We start from the raw sequence: 17,498 nt of genomic DNA on the forward strand, positions 1-17,498 counted from the left end.
TTTTTTTGGTTGTTAGTTACGCAGGAAATAAAATTAAATTCAATTTAGGCTTCTTTGCTTTTTTAAAAAAGGCTTGATTTTGTGTTGCTAGGTGGCGTTTGGCTTGGAAAAATGAAGAAAGTAATTCTTTCATTAAAATTTGGTACCTTTATTTCGTTCATGTGCGTTTGATTGGTGCTCTATTTATTTTATAGAAAACTAGAATTGTTGGTGAGAATCATCATGAAACAAATTGTATCGTAATTCGTAAAGTACCGTGTCAAAAATACAGAAATACGCACTGATTTTTCTTATTACTTGTCGTTTAACAATTTTTCAATTAAGACATTTATTCGCTTAATCCTATCGGGAACTGCGCGAACACCGAGAGCCCTTGAGTGTTTCAAGTTTTTTGGGGGTGTTTTTCAACGATGCTATAATTGCGAGCGCCAGATGGTGTCGTCGTAGCCCTTGTTTTTTGTCTGATTGGCTTTTACTAGGGAACGCCTACCCGCCATAGGAGGTATTCGAGTTTACAGGCCTTAAGCATTAAGTAGGCCTTGAACATGCTTACTGAATACTGACAGCGAGTTCAAAATTTATGGTGATTTCGTCTTTTTAAAGCATAATAGCAAATAGTCGTATCATATCATAACAATCTTTTATTCATTGAATTTGAACGGTGCACTGTTGTTTTGAAACAATGTCGGAAGAGCAACGACAAAAAGAATCCGAAGTGGTACAAGAATTCAAGCTAGACCCAGATAATGAACTTCGTTTTGAAGTTGAAAGCAAAGAGAAAGCCACCCTGGAAGTATGTTAGTTTTATGTATATTCAAAAAGTATCAACATTTTAGCTAACCAGCAGTTGTTTTTTTTCCTTTTAGTTAAAATCTGGATTGGCGGAAGTATTTGGAACAGAAATTGTTAAAGGAAAAGTGTACACTTTTGGTGGTGGCTCAAAAATTGCTGTGTTCACATGGCAAGGTTGTCTTTTAGAATTAAGAGGAAAAACAGAAGCTGCATATGTTGCCAGAGAAACACCTATGATCATTTATCTTAATACCCATGCTGGCCTGGAACAGGTAAATTTTATCCTATTCTTACCCCAACATGAATTGTAATAAGGTTTGCTGATAGAAGAAGATGAGTTTTCTAATACTAAGAGATCATGTATCTTTTTTAGATACGGAAAAAGGCTGATTCTGATGAGACCAAAAGAGGGCCAATTGCAATGGTTGTTGGTCCAACAGATGTTGGAAAATCAACTGTTTGTAAATTGCTACTGAACTATGCTGTAAGAATGGGTAGAAGGTAAACATTTTGCTCTCCTTTTTCATTCAGTAAAGAGTAAGTTCATTTCTCTCATCAAAATAGTTTAGCTTCTCCCCCCCCCCCTTATGTTTTTAAATGTTAAAAAAAAATACTGTTGTACAAACAGGCCCATATATGTTGATTTAGATGTTGGCCAGGGCCAACTTTCCATTCCTGGCACTATTGGTGCTATGGCAATCGAGCGTCCTGCAGATGTTGAAGAAGGATTTTCTCAGGTCTGCCCACTGATATACCACTATGGCTACAAAGAACCTGGAAGTAATGTGATGCTGTACAATTTACTTGTCACGAAGTTAGCCCAAACAGTGGCAGAAAGAATGGAAGCGAACCGACAGAGTACGAGACAAATCTTGTCTTTGTTAGATTGTTTTTCAAGTGATTTTTTTTTTATTTATTTTTTATTTAGATGCTGTTAGTGGTGTGATTATCAATACTTGTGGTTGGATCAAAGGGCAGGGCTATCAAATGCTTATTCACGCTGCAAAAGCATTTGAAGTTGATCTAATAATTGTTCTTGACCAAGAACGGCTTTACAACGAACTAGTGCGAGACTTACCTGAAACTGTGAAAGTTGTATTCCAACCGAAGAGTGGCGGAGTATGTATTTTAGTTTAGCATTTACATTCCAGAAGTTTAATTCTTCTATATTTAGGTCGTTGAAAGAAGTCGACAAGCTAGAATAGAGGCCCGAGATCAGAGAATACGTGAATATTTCTATGGTTCAGCAGCCCAGTTTTACCCACACTCGTTTGAAGTCAGATTTTCCGATGTAAAAATATTCAAAATTGGGGCTCCAGCCTTGCCAGATTCGTTAATGCCACTAGGAATGAAAGCGGAAGATCAACTTACGAAACTGGTCACCGTACAACCAAGTAGGCAGTTGCATTGAACTTATTTAACTTCGCCAAATCACGTGTAACTCTTACAGGTCAACAGTTGCTGCATCACTTGATATCAATTAGTATGGCTGAATCTGGAGACGATGACATCATACAAACAAACGTCACTGGATTTATTTGCGTGTAAGTGGGATAGCATAAGTAGATGTGGTAGTAGATTATGATTTTCTAATGTCTCTTACAGGAACAACGTCGACTTGGAACGGCAGATGCTCACAGTTTTGTCACCTCAGCCCCGACCATTACCTCGAACCCGATTGCTCATATCTGACATCCAATATATGGACTCCCACTAACCTTTGTAAATTCAACAAAATATAAAGACGAGACCTTATTATATTTGATGTTGTGTATTGTTCGTTTTGTAGGCTGATTGCTCAAGTCAAACACTCACATACATACCAGTATTCCTATCACACAAAGGACACCCTTATAAAATACTTAAATGAAAAACCACATGATGAAACACTGCTCGAGGAATTGGTTTATCTGACCAAAAATTTTTACGAATTAAAAGCTTGCCACTTAATGTTCCACAGAAATCGCACTTAACGACACAAATCAGCCATTGTAAATTTTCAAGAGGGTAGCAAGCAAAGGTGCAACAAATATCCTAATGAATAAGATCGTTATATTTTGAAAACTGCCTTCAAAGGGACGGCAACTGAAGCCCAACGCAGAATGCAAGTGGTGGATTGCAATCTGTTTGAAATACTTGTCGACAAAGAAACGAGCGCAGTATACTGAATACGATCAGCTAAGTACACTTAGAGACAGCCAAAATAATACACCCAACATTTCGTGAGACTAGTACACAGCAATCGTTTCAAAAATTTGCTGGCGCAGATTTGCTCTTCGGCAAGGAGAAGAGACATGTCTTAAATTTACCTCCTTCGGAAGGGGTATTCGTAACAGGATTTTTTTAATACATAAATTTTTGGGTGGATGACGTATGGGAAGAAAATGGTAGTTGGTTAACGTTCTCGTATAAATTATTGAGGTGGACCTGAAATTATGGCGACGATGAATTGCACAAATCTGAAACAATCCAACTCCATTCTGGTACAGCGGCGTACAGGTGATCCAATACGTCTGCGTTGGAATAAGGGACTAGTTAAATAAAAATCGTACATTTCAAGTAGAGATGTTCATTACCGTTTTCATTCGCATCCGATTTTAAATTTACAACAAAAGAGTCAATAGTTTCCAAATTCTCTGGTGAAAGTTTAAGGCGTTGTTTGACAACATCCCAACTGACATTGGTTCCAATAGAGTTCTTGATAGAACCACTCATTAACGTGCAGCGACCTCGGACATACTTTTTGAAATTCAGCGTCCCGGATCGATCCTGAAAAATTTAAATGGTATTTTAGACTAAATATTTTTCTGTCTTTTTACATTGGGAAGAATAATAGGTATGGCATTGGTAATAAGATAGCTGGAAAGCTAGATTTTAAGGGGTATACCAAATCGTTAATGTCAAAGAGTTCCATTGCTTTAGGGTGATCCACTGGGAGATGCAAATATTTAGCAAATTGCTTGGCATCGGCCAAACCGGTTGAGTGATCTGCAAATTTGGCAAATTTTTCTAAGAAGTCAGTTTCCAGCACTCGTGCGTCTAAACTAGAAACAAAAACAGATACTTCGTTATGAAAAACACAAAAGATGACGAAGTAGACTGAACAGTTTTACCCAAATTCTTCACGAATATTTTGAACTTCGATCAATCCAATTGAAGGAGGCAGACTAAGCTTTTTGGCTTTGCTCATCAGTCGGCAATCTTCATATGAATAGTCTATCACTGGAACTTGAAGAGCTCTGAAATGTAAATAACAGTTAATATAAAAACGCTTTCCTAACAAGAAAAGAAAAGAGAAAAGCTTACTTGGCCATGACGTCTCGGACGTTGCTTGCAAACAGTTTTGGATTGCACTTCTCTTCCTCTGTAGGAACATACACGGGTAGGAATTCCAGTTCACAATAAGTGTAAAATTGAGTCATGGTCAACCAGAGGAGCTCCAAACTAGAATTAAAGAAAACATAGAACTTCCAGTTCACAGTTTTCTATCTTAATATTGAAAACATTAACTTACGCCCCGGGTCCCTGCCAAGTCCAGGAAAGGGTATCCAACCGATTAGGATATCTGATGCAGACAGGTTGTACGGGAACACCAGGATAAAAGGCTCCCGGTTTGAAAGTGATCAATCCTTTTCGGTTGGAGCATGTTCCTTCCGGGAAAATGAGGATCTGCTGCCATCCATCAGGTGAGGTAGTGCGCCTCTTTATTTCCTTGATAGTATTCTGTCGAGAGTCCGGATCTTCCCTCCAGACGTAAACTGGCTGTGTGTAGTTGATAAGCTCTAACGGTAAATGGCAAATGCAATATGGTAGATCATGAGATAAATATATACAAGAAATCAGAGACGTCGAAAAAGCGGACGTTGTTAATAAGCAGAAGTGGAAATCAGAAAACCCTCAAACAAAAAGAAAATCAAAGGATCTGAAAGGGAAAAGCGAATAGAAGAACAATAGGAAGCTTGCATGCAAAGAAGAATCGATTTAGTTTCTAACCCCCTTGACATCCAACTTTGAAGCATCCGTTGTCGACCGAAACCAGAATGCAACTCGAAATTTAAATAATTATGGCAAAAGATAATCTGGTTACTCGGCAATAATAATAATAACAATAATAAAAGAAAAAAAAAAAAAGAGGCGAAAGACTTGTCGGAAGTGCGAGTCGCATGAATTATGTGCAACCGATTGATCCGTATCGATGAGTTCTAGACGACGAAATGTGGTGGGAGGACAGACTGACGCGATGTTAGCAGAAGAAAGGAATCTTCGATGCTGTTGTTTTTTTTGGGTGTATGCAACTACTTACGTCCGAAAATTGGTCTCTGTCTGTCTTGACTTCGGACGATCAGGCAGGGCAGGCCGGTCCAATGGGCTACAAAGGCATCAAGAAAGCTACTGTGCGGGGAGAAGATCAAGATAGGCGCCTCTTTAGCGGTGGCCTGTTGACCAATCACGCGCACGCGGTAACCACATGACCGGAAGCAAAAGCGCGAAGTGGCAGTGATCAGCTTCGACAGAGATCTGCATGCGCATGAATTCACAGTACACTTAAGCCGTCAGCTGAATTATTAACAAAAGTAGGTTCAATTCCAGTTATTCTTTCCCACCCCGTTAGACATGAACAATGTACGAAAGATTAATAAATGTCCAGTCAGCCAAACATTCCAACAACAGATGAACATCCGGGCGCCAAGCAATCAATAACGGTTGTGTGTATGGAGTTGTGCATCAATGAATTCTTTCTGTCAAAAGCTATTCAAAAGATGTGCGTGATTCATTCACGACGTTCAGCCTCGTGATTGTCACTCAAGATAATGCATTAAAAAATCTGCTGATTGAAAGGCCCAATCAAAACTGTTGGTTGTTGCTTGGATCCGCCCTCGAAATTAATTTTATGACAACGCCGAAATGACAATTCAAGCGACGAAAGTGCAGATCTCTGTTTCGGCTGAGCAAAGGTTTGAGAAGATTTAATAAAGAAATAGATTACATAAAAAAAATGTTTAAATAAAATAATGAAGGCTTCCAGTCGATAAATCAATAAGAACTTATTCTGTGTCACCCGAAAACACAGAAAAGATGAGCGTGCCAAGGTGGGGCGTGGCAGATAGTCTAAGCCATTCTTCTCCCGTCTTTTTGTTTCGTAAAGTATGGCTGCGCGGTCAATCTAACAGACTTCAACGCAAGGGTACATGTATCGTTATAAATAGGACAGCGTTTAATGACCCCCAGCTGCTTATCAGTATAACTCGTACTCCTGCATCTACTCGCGATTCAATTTTGTGACGTTTAAAGATATCTCGATATCACTGTTATCAGGCACAAAAAAAAGACGTCTTTTAAATTTAAAAAAAGCTCATGCAGATCAAATGCTAACGCCATTAAGAAGTGTTTTTGTAAAAGCTTTCCATCAACATCTAAGTGAGACGAATGCCATCGGAAAGAAAGTCGGCTTTCTGTTTGAGTGCTAACTATGGCGAACATAACAGGAGGAAAAAACGAAATGAAATTATACTGGGTCTGGTAGACGATAACGGAGCCAAGCAGTAACCAAGCTAACGATAGAAATAAACCATGGACCAAAACAAAATGTAAAATGAATTTTAAAAAGTAAAAATTGGAAAGTGAGTATGGAAGAAACGATTGTTTTTCGAAAAAAAAATATCACTCACTGGCAAAGAATGGCACGTCCTGGACTTCTTGCTTGACAACGAGGCTGGGCGCCGTGAGAAGTACAACAGGGAATGCATCCGAAAAACTCGAATGCGGTGCCAACGCTAAGATTGGCGCTTCCCTTTCGGTTGCCCTGATTCCCTTGATTGTTACTCGGTAGAACCCCATATTGAAGAACATCTTGCACATAAACCAGCAGATCACCGTGCGAAGCTCCCTATATAACCATTATTACGCTATGAATTAAATCGTATGATGTTCTCGAACGAGTGGTGGCATGCGATTCCCTCCCCTCCATCAAGCCAGTGTTGTCTCTTGAGTTGAACAGCAGACATTAAACAATTGGTTCCTGAACTATTTTGCTTACACTGCATCTCCTCACTAAATGATCTTGAGCACCCAAAACATGCTTTCAGCAAAAAGAAGTGAACATATTTTGGATGGTAGTTCTGTAGCACATGAGCTAATAAGGAAGCTCAATAGAATCAGAGATTATTGGTACAGTCCAAATCTAGGACAGAAACCTTACACAAAAGCTGCACTTTTAATGCTTCTTCCCACTTCCCAATGCACCTTTCTTCAATGCCGAGCTGACTAAGTGACATGACTGATCATTAAGTAATAAGAAAATTAAAGGATAGAAGCGGTCAGATGTTACCTTCTCCATCCTTTCATGGGCTTGTCAATCAAGTCTTCTTGGGATAAACCTATGGTGCCAATACAGGCCAGCAAGTATGCAATAAAAAGGCAGGCAAAAACGGCAATAAGCCTGAGAGGGAGCAATACGACAGTCAAAATGTAAACTTTGATCTTGTCATATGGACCCAAATCAATGTTATGCACAAATGGGTTCACTGGGGGATGTGATGAGCAGTCCTTCATGTCATTTTTTGAAACAGGGACTGCTGTCCGATGCCTCAAGCCTGAAATACCATTCATTCTGAAAATGTCTAGAAAAAAAATCATTGGGTAAAATTTTAACACTTTAAACTAGTTTTTGAAAGATATAAGAATGTACGTGCAACAGATTTTATCTGCGACGTGGCCATAACTGACCAACAGAAAAAAAATGTCTGTTACTCACAATGAAATGTTGTGGGTTGTTTATGATCTATTCGTTTGTAAGTTTTATAATAAGTGGTTTGAATAGCAAATTGAATGCATTAAAAACTGTCATCGGGACGAGCTTATGAAACACAACGAACTACACCAAGCCCAGCTTCAAGAACTTCTGCACTTGACAATTGAGTCGCGCGACGAAGCCGACCTGCCAAATTTCTAGCAGCGGGTTCACAGTGAACTAAACTAAGGGCCTCTTTAAACAACCCTTCCAGCATTCGGCGCGGCAAACATGATAGCCAAACAAAACAAATACTGGAATAATCCCAGTCGACCTATTCAAGCGAGTCAACAACGATACGCGTTGTCAATCATTCAGTTCTTGGGTCTACTACTGACTGCATCATTCCAATGTGTTACGTCGTTCATTGTTTACAATTCACGGGCCCAATGTTTTTGTTCACACACGCGTACTACTCTAATCGGTCAGTGCGTAGTCTACTTCAACAACCGTATAATAAGCAAGGCACAAAAACACGCGATAAGATATCACACAAATTGGAATGGTCTGTGAACCGAAACTAGGTGAAAGAGATAGAGATGGGCATTTATGGATATTTTGCTATCAAGACTAGAGGTAAACATACTTTACCAGTATCTGTTTTTATGAGGAGCCTGTAATAAAAAAATTGTTTTTGTTCAGTTTCCAATGGTGTTACATAACCTTACAGCAACAGGTTTTTAACTTTAACAGTTACAGAAGAAATAACTAGGTAAACCCAAAAATCGTTTAATTCAATACGATTCATTTTGTACATACATATTATCAATAGGGTCGAACAAAATTGTGAAGCGATTGAGAAGTTGGCAAACATTTCGGTTTTTTCTATTGAAATCGTTTTTCACTTCAATTCTATTGTGGGTTTAAATGGCTGATAAACCTCAGCCGTAGTCGTAATGGAGGTTTTAAGTTCCGGATGACCTGTTCTACTTCCGTTTTAACTTGATCGCCAGTGAACATGTACTTTATGTGGTAGAGAAGATCACAGATAGGATCAATCATCCTGATTTCAGACACATTCTTGTCTACCTGCTCAAGGAGTTCGTATAGTTCCACAGTCAAATCAAAAACACATTTGGGCTTGTCAACACTGAAGCGCTGTAAAGTGGGCCCGATCAAATGGCAAAGCCAGAGATACTGTTCCTCGGTACGGATCAGTGGATGTAAACGATCCTTGACAAATTGTGGAAGCCCACCCATCTGGCCTATATTTGCATGGGTGAAAAATGCATGGGCCACAGCTAGCAAAAGGACGAATGGCGCATCAAGCCCTTGGCCGACGACTGTCGAGAAATGGAAAAGATGCAACGGTGAACATGGGTACGTATAGGACGAAAGCTGTGGACCACTCAACAATTCCACGATTCTGTCATACAAAACAGACCAATAAGATTCTGGTAAGTATGTCAGAAGAAGGCCTACGGCATTGACCCAGGATTCCACTGGCGTCGCTTCCGAAACTGGCAAAAGATTATAGCCTTGTAAGACGACATCCATTAATGCATTGGCCACGATAGCAGGAGAAGCAGGAAGAGCCAAGAGTTCAACCGCTGTAACATACAGAGCATGGCAACTAGCATTAGGGAACTCATTAAACCGCCAATCCATGGCTGGGAAGGGGAATGGTGATCTACCGGCAGTGGTATCAACTAGACGACCCACTAACTTGACGTAGTAATCTAATTCTGGCAACCAATTCAGGTCATCGGCCGGGCGAATGCTATAGCTTAAGTAGGCCTCAGACAAAGCCCACCCTTGAGGTCGGACATCCTTCAGAGAGCCCATGATGGAGGAAACTAGTTTTCGCTTGAGAAGCGGCCTGTCACGCAGTTTGCGTTCATAGTAATGCAACGTGGTGTAAAGATATGTCACTGGACGATCGTGAAATTTGTACAAGCAGCCTAGGTGTTCCAGGATTGTTTCCAGTGACTTGGTGACGGGTGGAATCTCCGTGAAACGATGAATGGTGATGTCGAAAACGGGGAGGAAGCGGAGGCAAACATTGCCAAAGTATGTAGGAAGGGATTGGTAAGATCCACCCTGCCCAATAGTTTCCAGCACTGACTCGGGTGGTCCAAAACGTTCTGGAAACTTTCGCTGGAAAGCTAAATGCTTTTCATGCCAATTGTTTTGGCGCCAATGCTCCGACGAATTATCCTTCACGAAATCTTGAACACGTGAACGGAACTGCGGTGTCTTGAGAAGCAAGAGCTGAATGATGAAACAGCAAACTTGAGCTTCATTTCCTTCTAGCGGTCGTCTAGAATCAAAATCTTTCATTAGTTCGGCAACTCCACGTAAATGTAATCACTATATACTCACAATGCTAAACAGAGGACTAGTCGTTCGATAGTAACGACGTTATACTGCCAAACCATTTCGTTAAGTACATCTATGCATTTGTTAACGTGTTGGCCTTTGCCCGAATTGGCAAACTCATATACCAGAAAATCGCAAAACGTACGTAGATGACTGCCCAATCCCCGGGCTCCTATACGCTCGATGCACTTGTAGGCTACAGGATTAATACGCTCTGTTTCAAGAAGTTGCTTCCAAAGAAGACACAGGAAAAAAGGAGGATTGTTTGATTGCGGAGAAAAGTGAGCTGGCCAGTCATCTGGATTCATGGCTAACACCTTACGATGCTCTTCTTCAATATTCTGCTTCAGCTGCTGCTTTGATTCTTTGACTGGCTGGTTAGCTGCCTGGCCGAAGAACTCGGCAAGCGGCGGAGGAAAACAATCACGTGTGTTGCTCGACCAACTGTGAGGTGTCTGTTGTTGGATCAACGTCAAAAGATCTTTGTACCAACCACTATGTTGAGTCTCACAACCAGCGACACTTATGACCCGGGCAAGGGTTAAAATGAGAGCTCGATTAAGTTCTTCGGAATCACTGGAGAAGAGCGGCTTAATATCGGCGGCCGAGCGCGAATAACTGTAAATGACGGTAAATATTATGTTATGCAAATTCAAGTCTATTTAAAATATACATGTATTTTGTTTTTGTCTTTACCATGGCTGCATTTCCGCTGCACCAAGTAATCCAATAAGCCTTAGAGCAGCATTCTCGACACAAAGCGTCAACTGTGTTTGATGTTGCTGTGGCACGGCACAGGAATGTAAAAGGGTTAACAGTTGTATACGATATTGTGGCTGCATATGGTGAACGCGGAAAGTGAACATTTCTACTAGTGTATGGAAGATACCCCACGCTTGGGATTTGGATACACTAGTCATCACTTGTGTGATAAAGCCCTTGATGCCCAGAGACTCGATCTCGGTGTAGACAAGCAGGCGGCTGTAAGTCTCAACGAGAGCTGGAGCCAGTGGTACATTCATTTTGGTTTGAGCACACTTAATAACGTGCGTCACTATGCTGAATATACAAATGAAAGACAAGATTATTAAATAGCACTTTAAAGGTTAAGATAGTGGAATGTCAATCACCTATGGATCAATGACATTTTTGCATGGACAGTCAATGCATCCAAGAAGGCCAGAGGAATTGGAGAAATAGGTCCTGTGTTTGGCATGCCACCGGCACCACCTCCTGCATTGCCGGAACCTTTTTGGCTGAGGTTGCCGTGCAATGATTCCATTAACGAACCCATGGGGCGGGCCAAACAGTCCAAGGTTGTGGAGAAGGCATTGCAAAGTAGTGCTACCCTGTAGTCCCCAGAAGGGGCGCTGCTAGGAGGATTAAGTGCATTGTGTTGTAAAAATTCTTGATGATTTTTGAGCGCTTGTGGGAAATGTCTCTGAAGCAGTGTCGTGAAAGCTCGTGAATCCGTTTTCCCACCGGCGGCGGTAGCAGGAGATGGAGCAATTCCTCCGGGACCGGCAGCAGCCGCAGAAGCAGCAGCAATTTCTTTTTGCGCATTTTGTTGTTCAGTTTGGGCCTTCTTCACAATATGTATCCATATACATGCAACAGCCATCTGATGCACGCAGATAGGTCGGGTGTAGTCAGGGACGGGCAAGGGTTCCCGTTCTGGGTATAGGAGATCATAGAGGCGCAAGAGTGGCAAAAATTCAGCCAATGGATTCTTCTGAATGCTGCCCGATATGTATTGGAGAAGGACCCACATCAATTGATCGCGTCCCTTCCGTAGTTTTCTTTCGGCCAATTTTTCGTGCAAAAGTGTGACTAGGTGAGAAAAGGAGGCAAACTGGAAGAGAACAAAGTAAATGATTTGGCTAGACAAGTGATGCCAGAGCCAATGTGAAACACCCAATTCATCAGCAGCGTCTGAATCTTGTTCAGGGGTATTTTCAGCACGTTCCATGGCTTGTACCAAAAGTTCTACAAGTTGTTCTTCCAATACAGCATGTCTCTGCTTGTGCTGCTTTTGTAAACCCAACATTCCACAGAGGACTTCACGAGAATAAGGTTGCTCCAAAACATAGCGTATCAGGCGAGTCTGGGGTTCGGTATACTCCTTTTCATACGGCAGATTTCCTTTCAAAGCCAGTTTAAGGGTGCCCTGTTCAAGTTTCCAACTATGGTGGACGCCATGAGCTGAAGGGTCAACCACAGGAAACATTAAAGGTCTGCCTATGGGAGAAAGCATTTGCACCAAAGGGCGAAAGCTATCTACTACTTCGGATAAAAGCCCGGCCAATTTCCAGTGAGGCCAATCTTTGTTTTCTGGATACATTTTTCTGATTTCATTGACAATAAAATATGCTGGTAACAGGCAGACTTGACGATCTAGAATATGCTTTAAAGTGAGTTCCAATGCTGTAACATTTGGATATTCTGATGTAGAAAAGCGGCTGGGCAAGAGTTGAGCCTTTTCCAGACATGTTTTCATAATTTCTCTTACTCCTTTATAATCCACATGGCATACAATCTTTTTGATGAGATAGAAGCTACCTTGCCATAACAATGGATTTGCTGGTGTCAACTTTTCGTTGACTAGGAGTGTATCACATACTTTCCTGATAAGAAATAAAACAGTGTGGATGATAGCTATAAATATGAACTAGAATTTTAACAGTTACCTCGCAGTTGCAATATTTGCATTCACAACACTTTCCAGAAGTTTAAATAAGAGCTTTGAATGGGAATCACTACTGACAGAAGAAATAACTGCAACCAATTGTGGCAAAACAGTATCTTGTGATTCACCTTGGGGATCATTTATCACTGCTATGATCTCCTTTTCCAAAGCACTGTATTTGATTCCTTCATCCTTACGTTGGACCAGGAAATCATTGAAAGCTTCCTCAATTGCATCAACTTTCTGTAATTCGCCCAAGTGTTACTAATTATTTAAATAATAAATTTGAAAAGATTGTTATACCAATGCATCCGAAACCAACGCTTGCACCTTACTTCCTTCCACTGTCATTATTTAGATCTGATTTCTAATGAACTGAAGCTACAATTAACGACATTTAGCGAATCAGAATTCAATATTTGACAGAAAACTTTGAGCGAAACAAACCTTATAGTGCTTATAGAATCAGACTTAGATGGGGAAAAAATGTTTGGTAAAATCTATTTCCCCCCGGCAGCCGGTGGGCGCTAGTGTCAAAATTGTCTATTTCCCCCCGGCAGCAAAAAGGGCGCTGTGCCCTTTGCGAAGCCTGTGCTGCACAGACAGACCAATTAAATGTGTATTTAAAACCTAATCTGTATTACTTAAAATCCTAATCAAATGTATTTTACTATTAAGAAACACAAATAAATTTGACTCACAGTTGTTATCTTAGTACTGGGTACTGCTTTTTATCGAAATTAAAATATCAGGTGAAATAAAATTAAATAACAAGCAAGCAAGCTACTTGTTACATAATTTTATTTTTTACTGGTCGTTTTCTTTTACTTGAAGCAGCGGTCAGTGTTGACTCTGCTTGAAGTAACAACTACTGTACTGTATTTTCCCGTAGTATCCACCTGATTGTGTTCACTGATTCAGGTGTGCAATAGCTATTTAAACACCAACGCCCCTACTGGCCGGGGGGAAATAGACAGTTTTGTCACTAGCGCCCCCCGGCAGCCGGGGGGAAATAGCACATTTTGACATTAGCGCCCCCCGGCTGCCGGGGGAAAATAGGCGTGACCAAAATGTTTTCTCTCCTAAACCGCACATTCAAGGTGAAGAACGAATACAAACTTTAGCGCTATGCCATCTAACGGTCAATTTGGAAACCTCAACCACCGAAAAGAAAAAAAAAAACCTAACGATAAAAATAAAATAACCCTTTGCCCCAATATTTAATGTCTACGCTTTTATGGTTGCCAGCCTTGAGCTTGATAAACAATTTTACATGCAGTTTAAATGTTCAACGTAATTACCTAACTAGTGACCTACGGTAGCTGCTTTAGATAAAGTTTATTTTAAATGAACATTCTTTGGCAAAAGGAAAGGTTGCTTATGCTAATGAGGCAGTACAAAACCTGTATCTCTCACTGATTGTTGCAACCCAGTGCTATTGATTGGCGATAATTTCCATTAATAAATAACAAAGTAAATTCAGCTGTCATTTTACGATGACATTCTCTCAAGCTGTTTTCTCCTAAGCTGATCTATTACAAAATTCGAAGAAAAAAACTGTATAAAACAAAATAAATAAAAAACAACAACAAAAACAAAAACGTGTTTTACGAATTTTGTTCAATTCTAAAATCTTTAAGGAATAGGAAAATTTGGGATAAATGCGCTCAACGAACTGCGTAGCGCACCCCATAATCGCTCACACCCTCTACTACACCTTTTTTCCTGAAGCAGACATTTTCATCCCGCATAAAGAAGAAAAACTAAATTGGGGTTTTTGGGGTTTGAGGTGGAAAAAAAAGCTTTCTATCTCTGTCCCTTCGTAACGCTAAGGTCAGGTTAAGGTAAAATCCCAGCCAGTTCATCGGGGTTTGTTTGTTTTTTCCAGCAAAACAGGAAATGTTATCGAACTCTCCTTGTATAATTATCTTTCGTGGCTGGGCGTTTTCAAACGACGACCACTAGCTGATGCCGTTGTTGCGCAGTTTATATTAAGTAACAACATCATGCACGTTCCTTGTATTTTATTTATTTTTTTTTTAACTTAACCCGCTTAAACGGTAGGCGAAGGATTCAAACTGTCAATATATTCAAGTGAAAAATCCGAATAATGGCAATTTTAGGCAAATTTTTTATTTACTAATCTCAAGATTTGACTTCCAATCTTATGATGCCATGATTTCCATCATGGCAGCTAGATTGGGTTTATCCCCAAGCTAAAGTCTAAATGGTTCACGGGAGTATGTATACTAGGTCTATTCGCGAATATGCCTGTGGAGAAAGCACTAATCATCTTGACAGCCAATCTCAATACACCGGCAGGAGCTATAGCTTGTGACAATTAATAAGCAATCCTTATAACGTTAAAAACGGATCACAATACGTATTTGCAGCTGAAACGAGTTTAGAGTGCCCGCTAGCGCTGGGCGTTGACATCTCACGACAGGCATTGACAATGTGAAACAAACTGTCGAAGGAAGGCCAGTAAAGGTATAGTAACCAGGTCCGACTAGTCTTATACAGTTCGTTTATTCTCACGCACTTTTTTCATTCAAGATTTTAGCTGACAGCTCTTCATTTGCTAATATTTAGCAGCCCATCTCGCAACGAAAAAATGCACTTAATTATCCCAATGGTATATACAATTAGCGCAATTAAACATTTTCTTCATTTTCCGATACTGAATTTCTTCTTCGGCCGTTAGAAGCTTGTCAGCACTGCTTTACATTTCACAGTTGTCTGTTGTATTCTGATAAACAGCTGGTCGGGCGTCCAAGGAGGTATAGTATATACAATTCTATACTATTCCTTTCTCTTTTCAATTGAATATAAAAAAATTAATTATTGTCACTCGTAGTTCCGCAAGAAGTTTCGAAAGAAATCGAACCTCAATGTGCCTGTAGCGAACTCTGGGCTCCAGTTTGCGGAACAGATGGAAACACTTATGCAAACGAGGGCTGTTTGAGGGTTCTGACTACAAAATGTGGAAAGATCAAGTCACTTATCAGCGAGTCTTACGAAGGTGAATGTAAACAAACAAATGCAGCTGCAACAGGTGGAATATTGTGTTCTTCTGTCTTAATTTACGTCCTTTTTGCGAAAGTCGCAGTGAACGCGTTCATACAATAGTGAAAGAAATTTATGTCATGCAGAAAAGAAAAAGAATACGCACCTGCCAAAAAAGAAAGTGTTCACCTGTTTATCGTTGTGTTACTTTGCAAGTGTGAGTGCCTTAATCTGTTGTTGCGAATTTTTTTATCGCGTCTTCCATGTCATTTTCAAATTCCTGAACATAAGTTGTAGCTCCGCATTTCAGGAATACCAATCGGCGAACAAGAATGATTAAATTATCAATAGCCCCTGCATCGACGATTTCCAGTCACCTGTGTATAAATGTATGTTGAGGAAAAACAAAAAATAAAAGAGATTTTAAATTATTTTGCCTTGTCACGTTGATGTTAAATTCTCAGAATTCTGAAATCGGGAAGAACGAAGCATTAGAAATTTATTACATAGTAATGCAACCAAAGAGCAAGATGACAACGGAGGAACCGATAACCGCCGATAACCGCTTGGACTTGAAACCTGAAACGTTGACTAGAAAAAGCTGGTTTGTTTGAATCCATTAATGGAGTCAGTGTAATTTCCGTGACTAATCTCGCCAAGTAACCAATCTTTTTTTTTTTTTTTTGGTTGGCAAGGACTCAAAACAACTTTTTAAAGGGAAAAACCGGGGGATAACGTTTTGTTCTAGCCTTGATACGTTTTTGTTTTCAGTTTCCTTTGACTTTATATAGACTTGCTTTGTGTGCTGATGCTTCCTGCTCTGTTGAGATAGCTGGCATCACTTTGCCAGAGAAATTGAGTTTGCATTTTTCATGATGTTGAATGCTAGGTTATTTTGGTTTTCGTTCTCATTCCCTTTTCATACCAGCTAACTTATACTATCTCATGGGTTTCATTACCGTCCAGCTTCCCAGGCAAGTGCATAATGTATTATGTATTTTGAACGCTTGTGAACCGGAATTAAATTGGGACTGTGATGTAGCCCCCTATTTTAAGACTCGTTAACAAGCAGGTTTTACAATTATGAAACGGACCAGGTGTCGCATTCAATATGTCTACCCTCAAATTTCGGACAATTGATGTTTTGTAAAACTTTTTAAATTCAAATATAGACATTGTTTTAAATAAACGTGATTGGTCAAAATAAAAATTCATTTGTTGCCTCTGCCTTCCGCAGAAACTAAGTTCACTTGTTTGTGATACTTTCTTGTGCGTTTTATTGTTGCACCAAGATGAATGTGTTAGCGATTCGATTGCACTGACCGAAGCGGATAACCTGGAGTCACAGGGTGTTGTCTTCCGCCATAATAAAAGTCCTTATAAGCATTCGCCAACCAAAAGAGAGCCCGCTAGCGTTAGACCTTTACGCTCTCCATTTGACTACGACTTGACGCATGGGGGGAGGGGGTCAAAACTACTTCGTATATATATAAGTCGCTTGGATAGCAACTGGGTTCAGTTATCTATTGTTAGTGCGACGGTCATCCCCACTCGCCAAGTTTACAAAACAGGGAACGTTCTCCCTTTTTTCGCAGCAGCTATAACGATATATCTAAGCCACCGTTTAATTCAAAATGGTATTTTTTTTTAAATTTTAACTTAAGTTTTAAAATGTTTCACACTGAAGTTTTGACTAATTTTGATTCTGTTGAATTTGAATACGGTCTTTTTCAAAATACAGAAACACTTAAGCACAGCTGTATTTTTAATCATCCTTATTTCATTTATGTTGCTGAGCAACCAGTCAGGTGTTCAAGGAAGTAGGTGTACTGTTCGCTATTACTTTTCTTTTAAAAATAAGTATCAAATAACATCTCCTTATTTTGTTATTTCAGTGCCACAGGA

At 40.0% G+C, this 17,498-nt stretch overlaps 4 protein-coding genes and 2 long non-coding RNA genes across 11 annotated transcripts; 3 read left to right on the forward strand and 3 right to left on the reverse strand.

Moving 5' to 3' along the window:
• The first annotated feature begins 515 nt into the window (after positions 1 to 515).
• On the forward strand, positions 516 to 3,020 carry LOC116924530 (protein CLP1 homolog). Of its 2 annotated transcripts, XM_032931057.2 has the most exons (9): positions 516 to 793; positions 867 to 1,064; positions 1,166 to 1,293; positions 1,421 to 1,650; positions 1,721 to 1,911; positions 1,967 to 2,186; positions 2,243 to 2,336; positions 2,398 to 2,514; positions 2,582 to 3,020. In XM_032931057.2, the coding sequence occupies exons 1-8, from the start codon at positions 683 to 685 to the stop codon at positions 2,507 to 2,509; spliced, it is 1,284 nt and encodes a 427-aa protein (XP_032786948.1). In that variant the 5' UTR covers positions 516 to 682; the 3' UTR covers positions 2,510 to 2,514; positions 2,582 to 3,020. The 2 variants fall into 2 exon arrangements, with proteins under 2 accessions (XP_032786948.1, XP_032786947.1); XM_032931056.2 differs by lacking the exon at positions 2,582 to 3,020 and having other exon boundaries at positions 2,398 to 2,547.
• On the reverse strand, positions 2,548 to 7,711 carry LOC116924529 (lysophosphatidylcholine acyltransferase). 3 transcript variants are annotated; one of them, XM_032931054.2, is made up of 9 exons: positions 7,547 to 7,711; positions 7,121 to 7,412; positions 5,096 to 5,310; positions 4,307 to 4,574; positions 4,099 to 4,236; positions 3,906 to 4,031; positions 3,680 to 3,836; positions 3,369 to 3,561; positions 2,548 to 3,305 (listed from the first exon to the last, which is right to left on the reverse strand). In XM_032931054.2, the coding sequence occupies exons 2-9, from the start codon at positions 7,399 to 7,401 to the stop codon at positions 3,226 to 3,228; spliced, it is 1,458 nt and encodes a 485-aa protein (XP_032786945.2). In that variant the 5' UTR covers positions 7,402 to 7,412; positions 7,547 to 7,711; the 3' UTR covers positions 2,548 to 3,225. The 3 variants fall into 3 exon arrangements, with proteins under 3 accessions (XP_032786945.2, XP_032786944.2, XP_032786946.2); XM_032931053.2 differs by lacking the exon at positions 5,096 to 5,310 and adding an exon at positions 6,462 to 6,679 and having other exon boundaries at positions 7,547 to 7,710; XM_032931055.2 differs by lacking the exon at positions 7,547 to 7,711 and adding an exon at positions 6,462 to 6,679 and having other exon boundaries at positions 7,121 to 7,264.
• Positions 7,712 to 7,783: 72 nt separating this feature from the next.
• Positions 7,784 to 8,499, forward strand: LOC116924531. The gene is made up of 2 exons (XR_004395009.2): positions 7,784 to 8,158; positions 8,225 to 8,499. It is a non-coding gene; the product is annotated as an uncharacterized LOC116924531 (long non-coding RNA).
• LOC116924528 (mediator of RNA polymerase II transcription subunit 23) lies at positions 8,292 to 13,739 on the reverse strand. 3 transcript variants are annotated; one of them, XM_045175044.1, is made up of 8 exons: positions 13,660 to 13,739; positions 13,035 to 13,075; positions 12,891 to 12,968; positions 12,589 to 12,830; positions 11,032 to 12,525; positions 10,598 to 10,960; positions 9,905 to 10,519; positions 8,292 to 9,842 (listed from the first exon to the last, which is right to left on the reverse strand). In XM_045175044.1, the coding sequence occupies exons 3-8, from the start codon at positions 12,936 to 12,938 to the stop codon at positions 8,435 to 8,437; spliced, it is 4,170 nt and encodes a 1,389-aa protein (XP_045030979.1). In that variant the 5' UTR covers positions 12,939 to 12,968; positions 13,035 to 13,075; positions 13,660 to 13,739; the 3' UTR covers positions 8,292 to 8,434. The 3 variants fall into 3 exon arrangements, with proteins under 3 accessions (XP_045030979.1, XP_045030978.1, XP_045030977.1); XM_045175043.1 differs by lacking the exon at positions 13,660 to 13,739 and adding an exon at positions 13,289 to 13,629 and having other exon boundaries at positions 13,035 to 13,176; XM_045175042.1 differs by lacking the exon at positions 13,660 to 13,739 and adding an exon at positions 13,289 to 13,629 and having other exon boundaries at positions 13,035 to 13,181.
• A 1,340-nt stretch (positions 13,740 to 15,079) lies between these two features.
• LOC116924521 lies at positions 15,080 to 16,024 on the forward strand. Its single transcript, XM_032931050.2, has 3 exons — positions 15,080 to 15,222; positions 15,292 to 15,367; positions 15,445 to 16,024. Exons 1-3 carry the CDS (start codon positions 15,202 to 15,204, stop codon positions 15,714 to 15,716), a joined length of 369 nt encoding a protein of 122 aa, XP_032786941.2. The 5' UTR covers positions 15,080 to 15,201; the 3' UTR covers positions 15,717 to 16,024.
• On the reverse strand, positions 15,097 to 15,616 carry LOC116924524. Its single transcript, XR_004395006.2, has 2 exons — positions 15,475 to 15,616; positions 15,097 to 15,401 (listed from the first exon to the last, which is right to left on the reverse strand). It is a non-coding gene; the product is annotated as an uncharacterized LOC116924524 (long non-coding RNA).
• Positions 16,025 to 17,498: the final 1,474 nt, after the last annotated feature.

This window comes from Daphnia magna, linkage group LG6 (genome assembly GCF_020631705.1).
Source record: "Daphnia magna isolate NIES linkage group LG6, ASM2063170v1.1, whole genome shotgun sequence".
NCBI classification, from domain to species: Eukaryota; Metazoa; Arthropoda; class Branchiopoda; order Diplostraca; family Daphniidae; genus Daphnia; species Daphnia magna.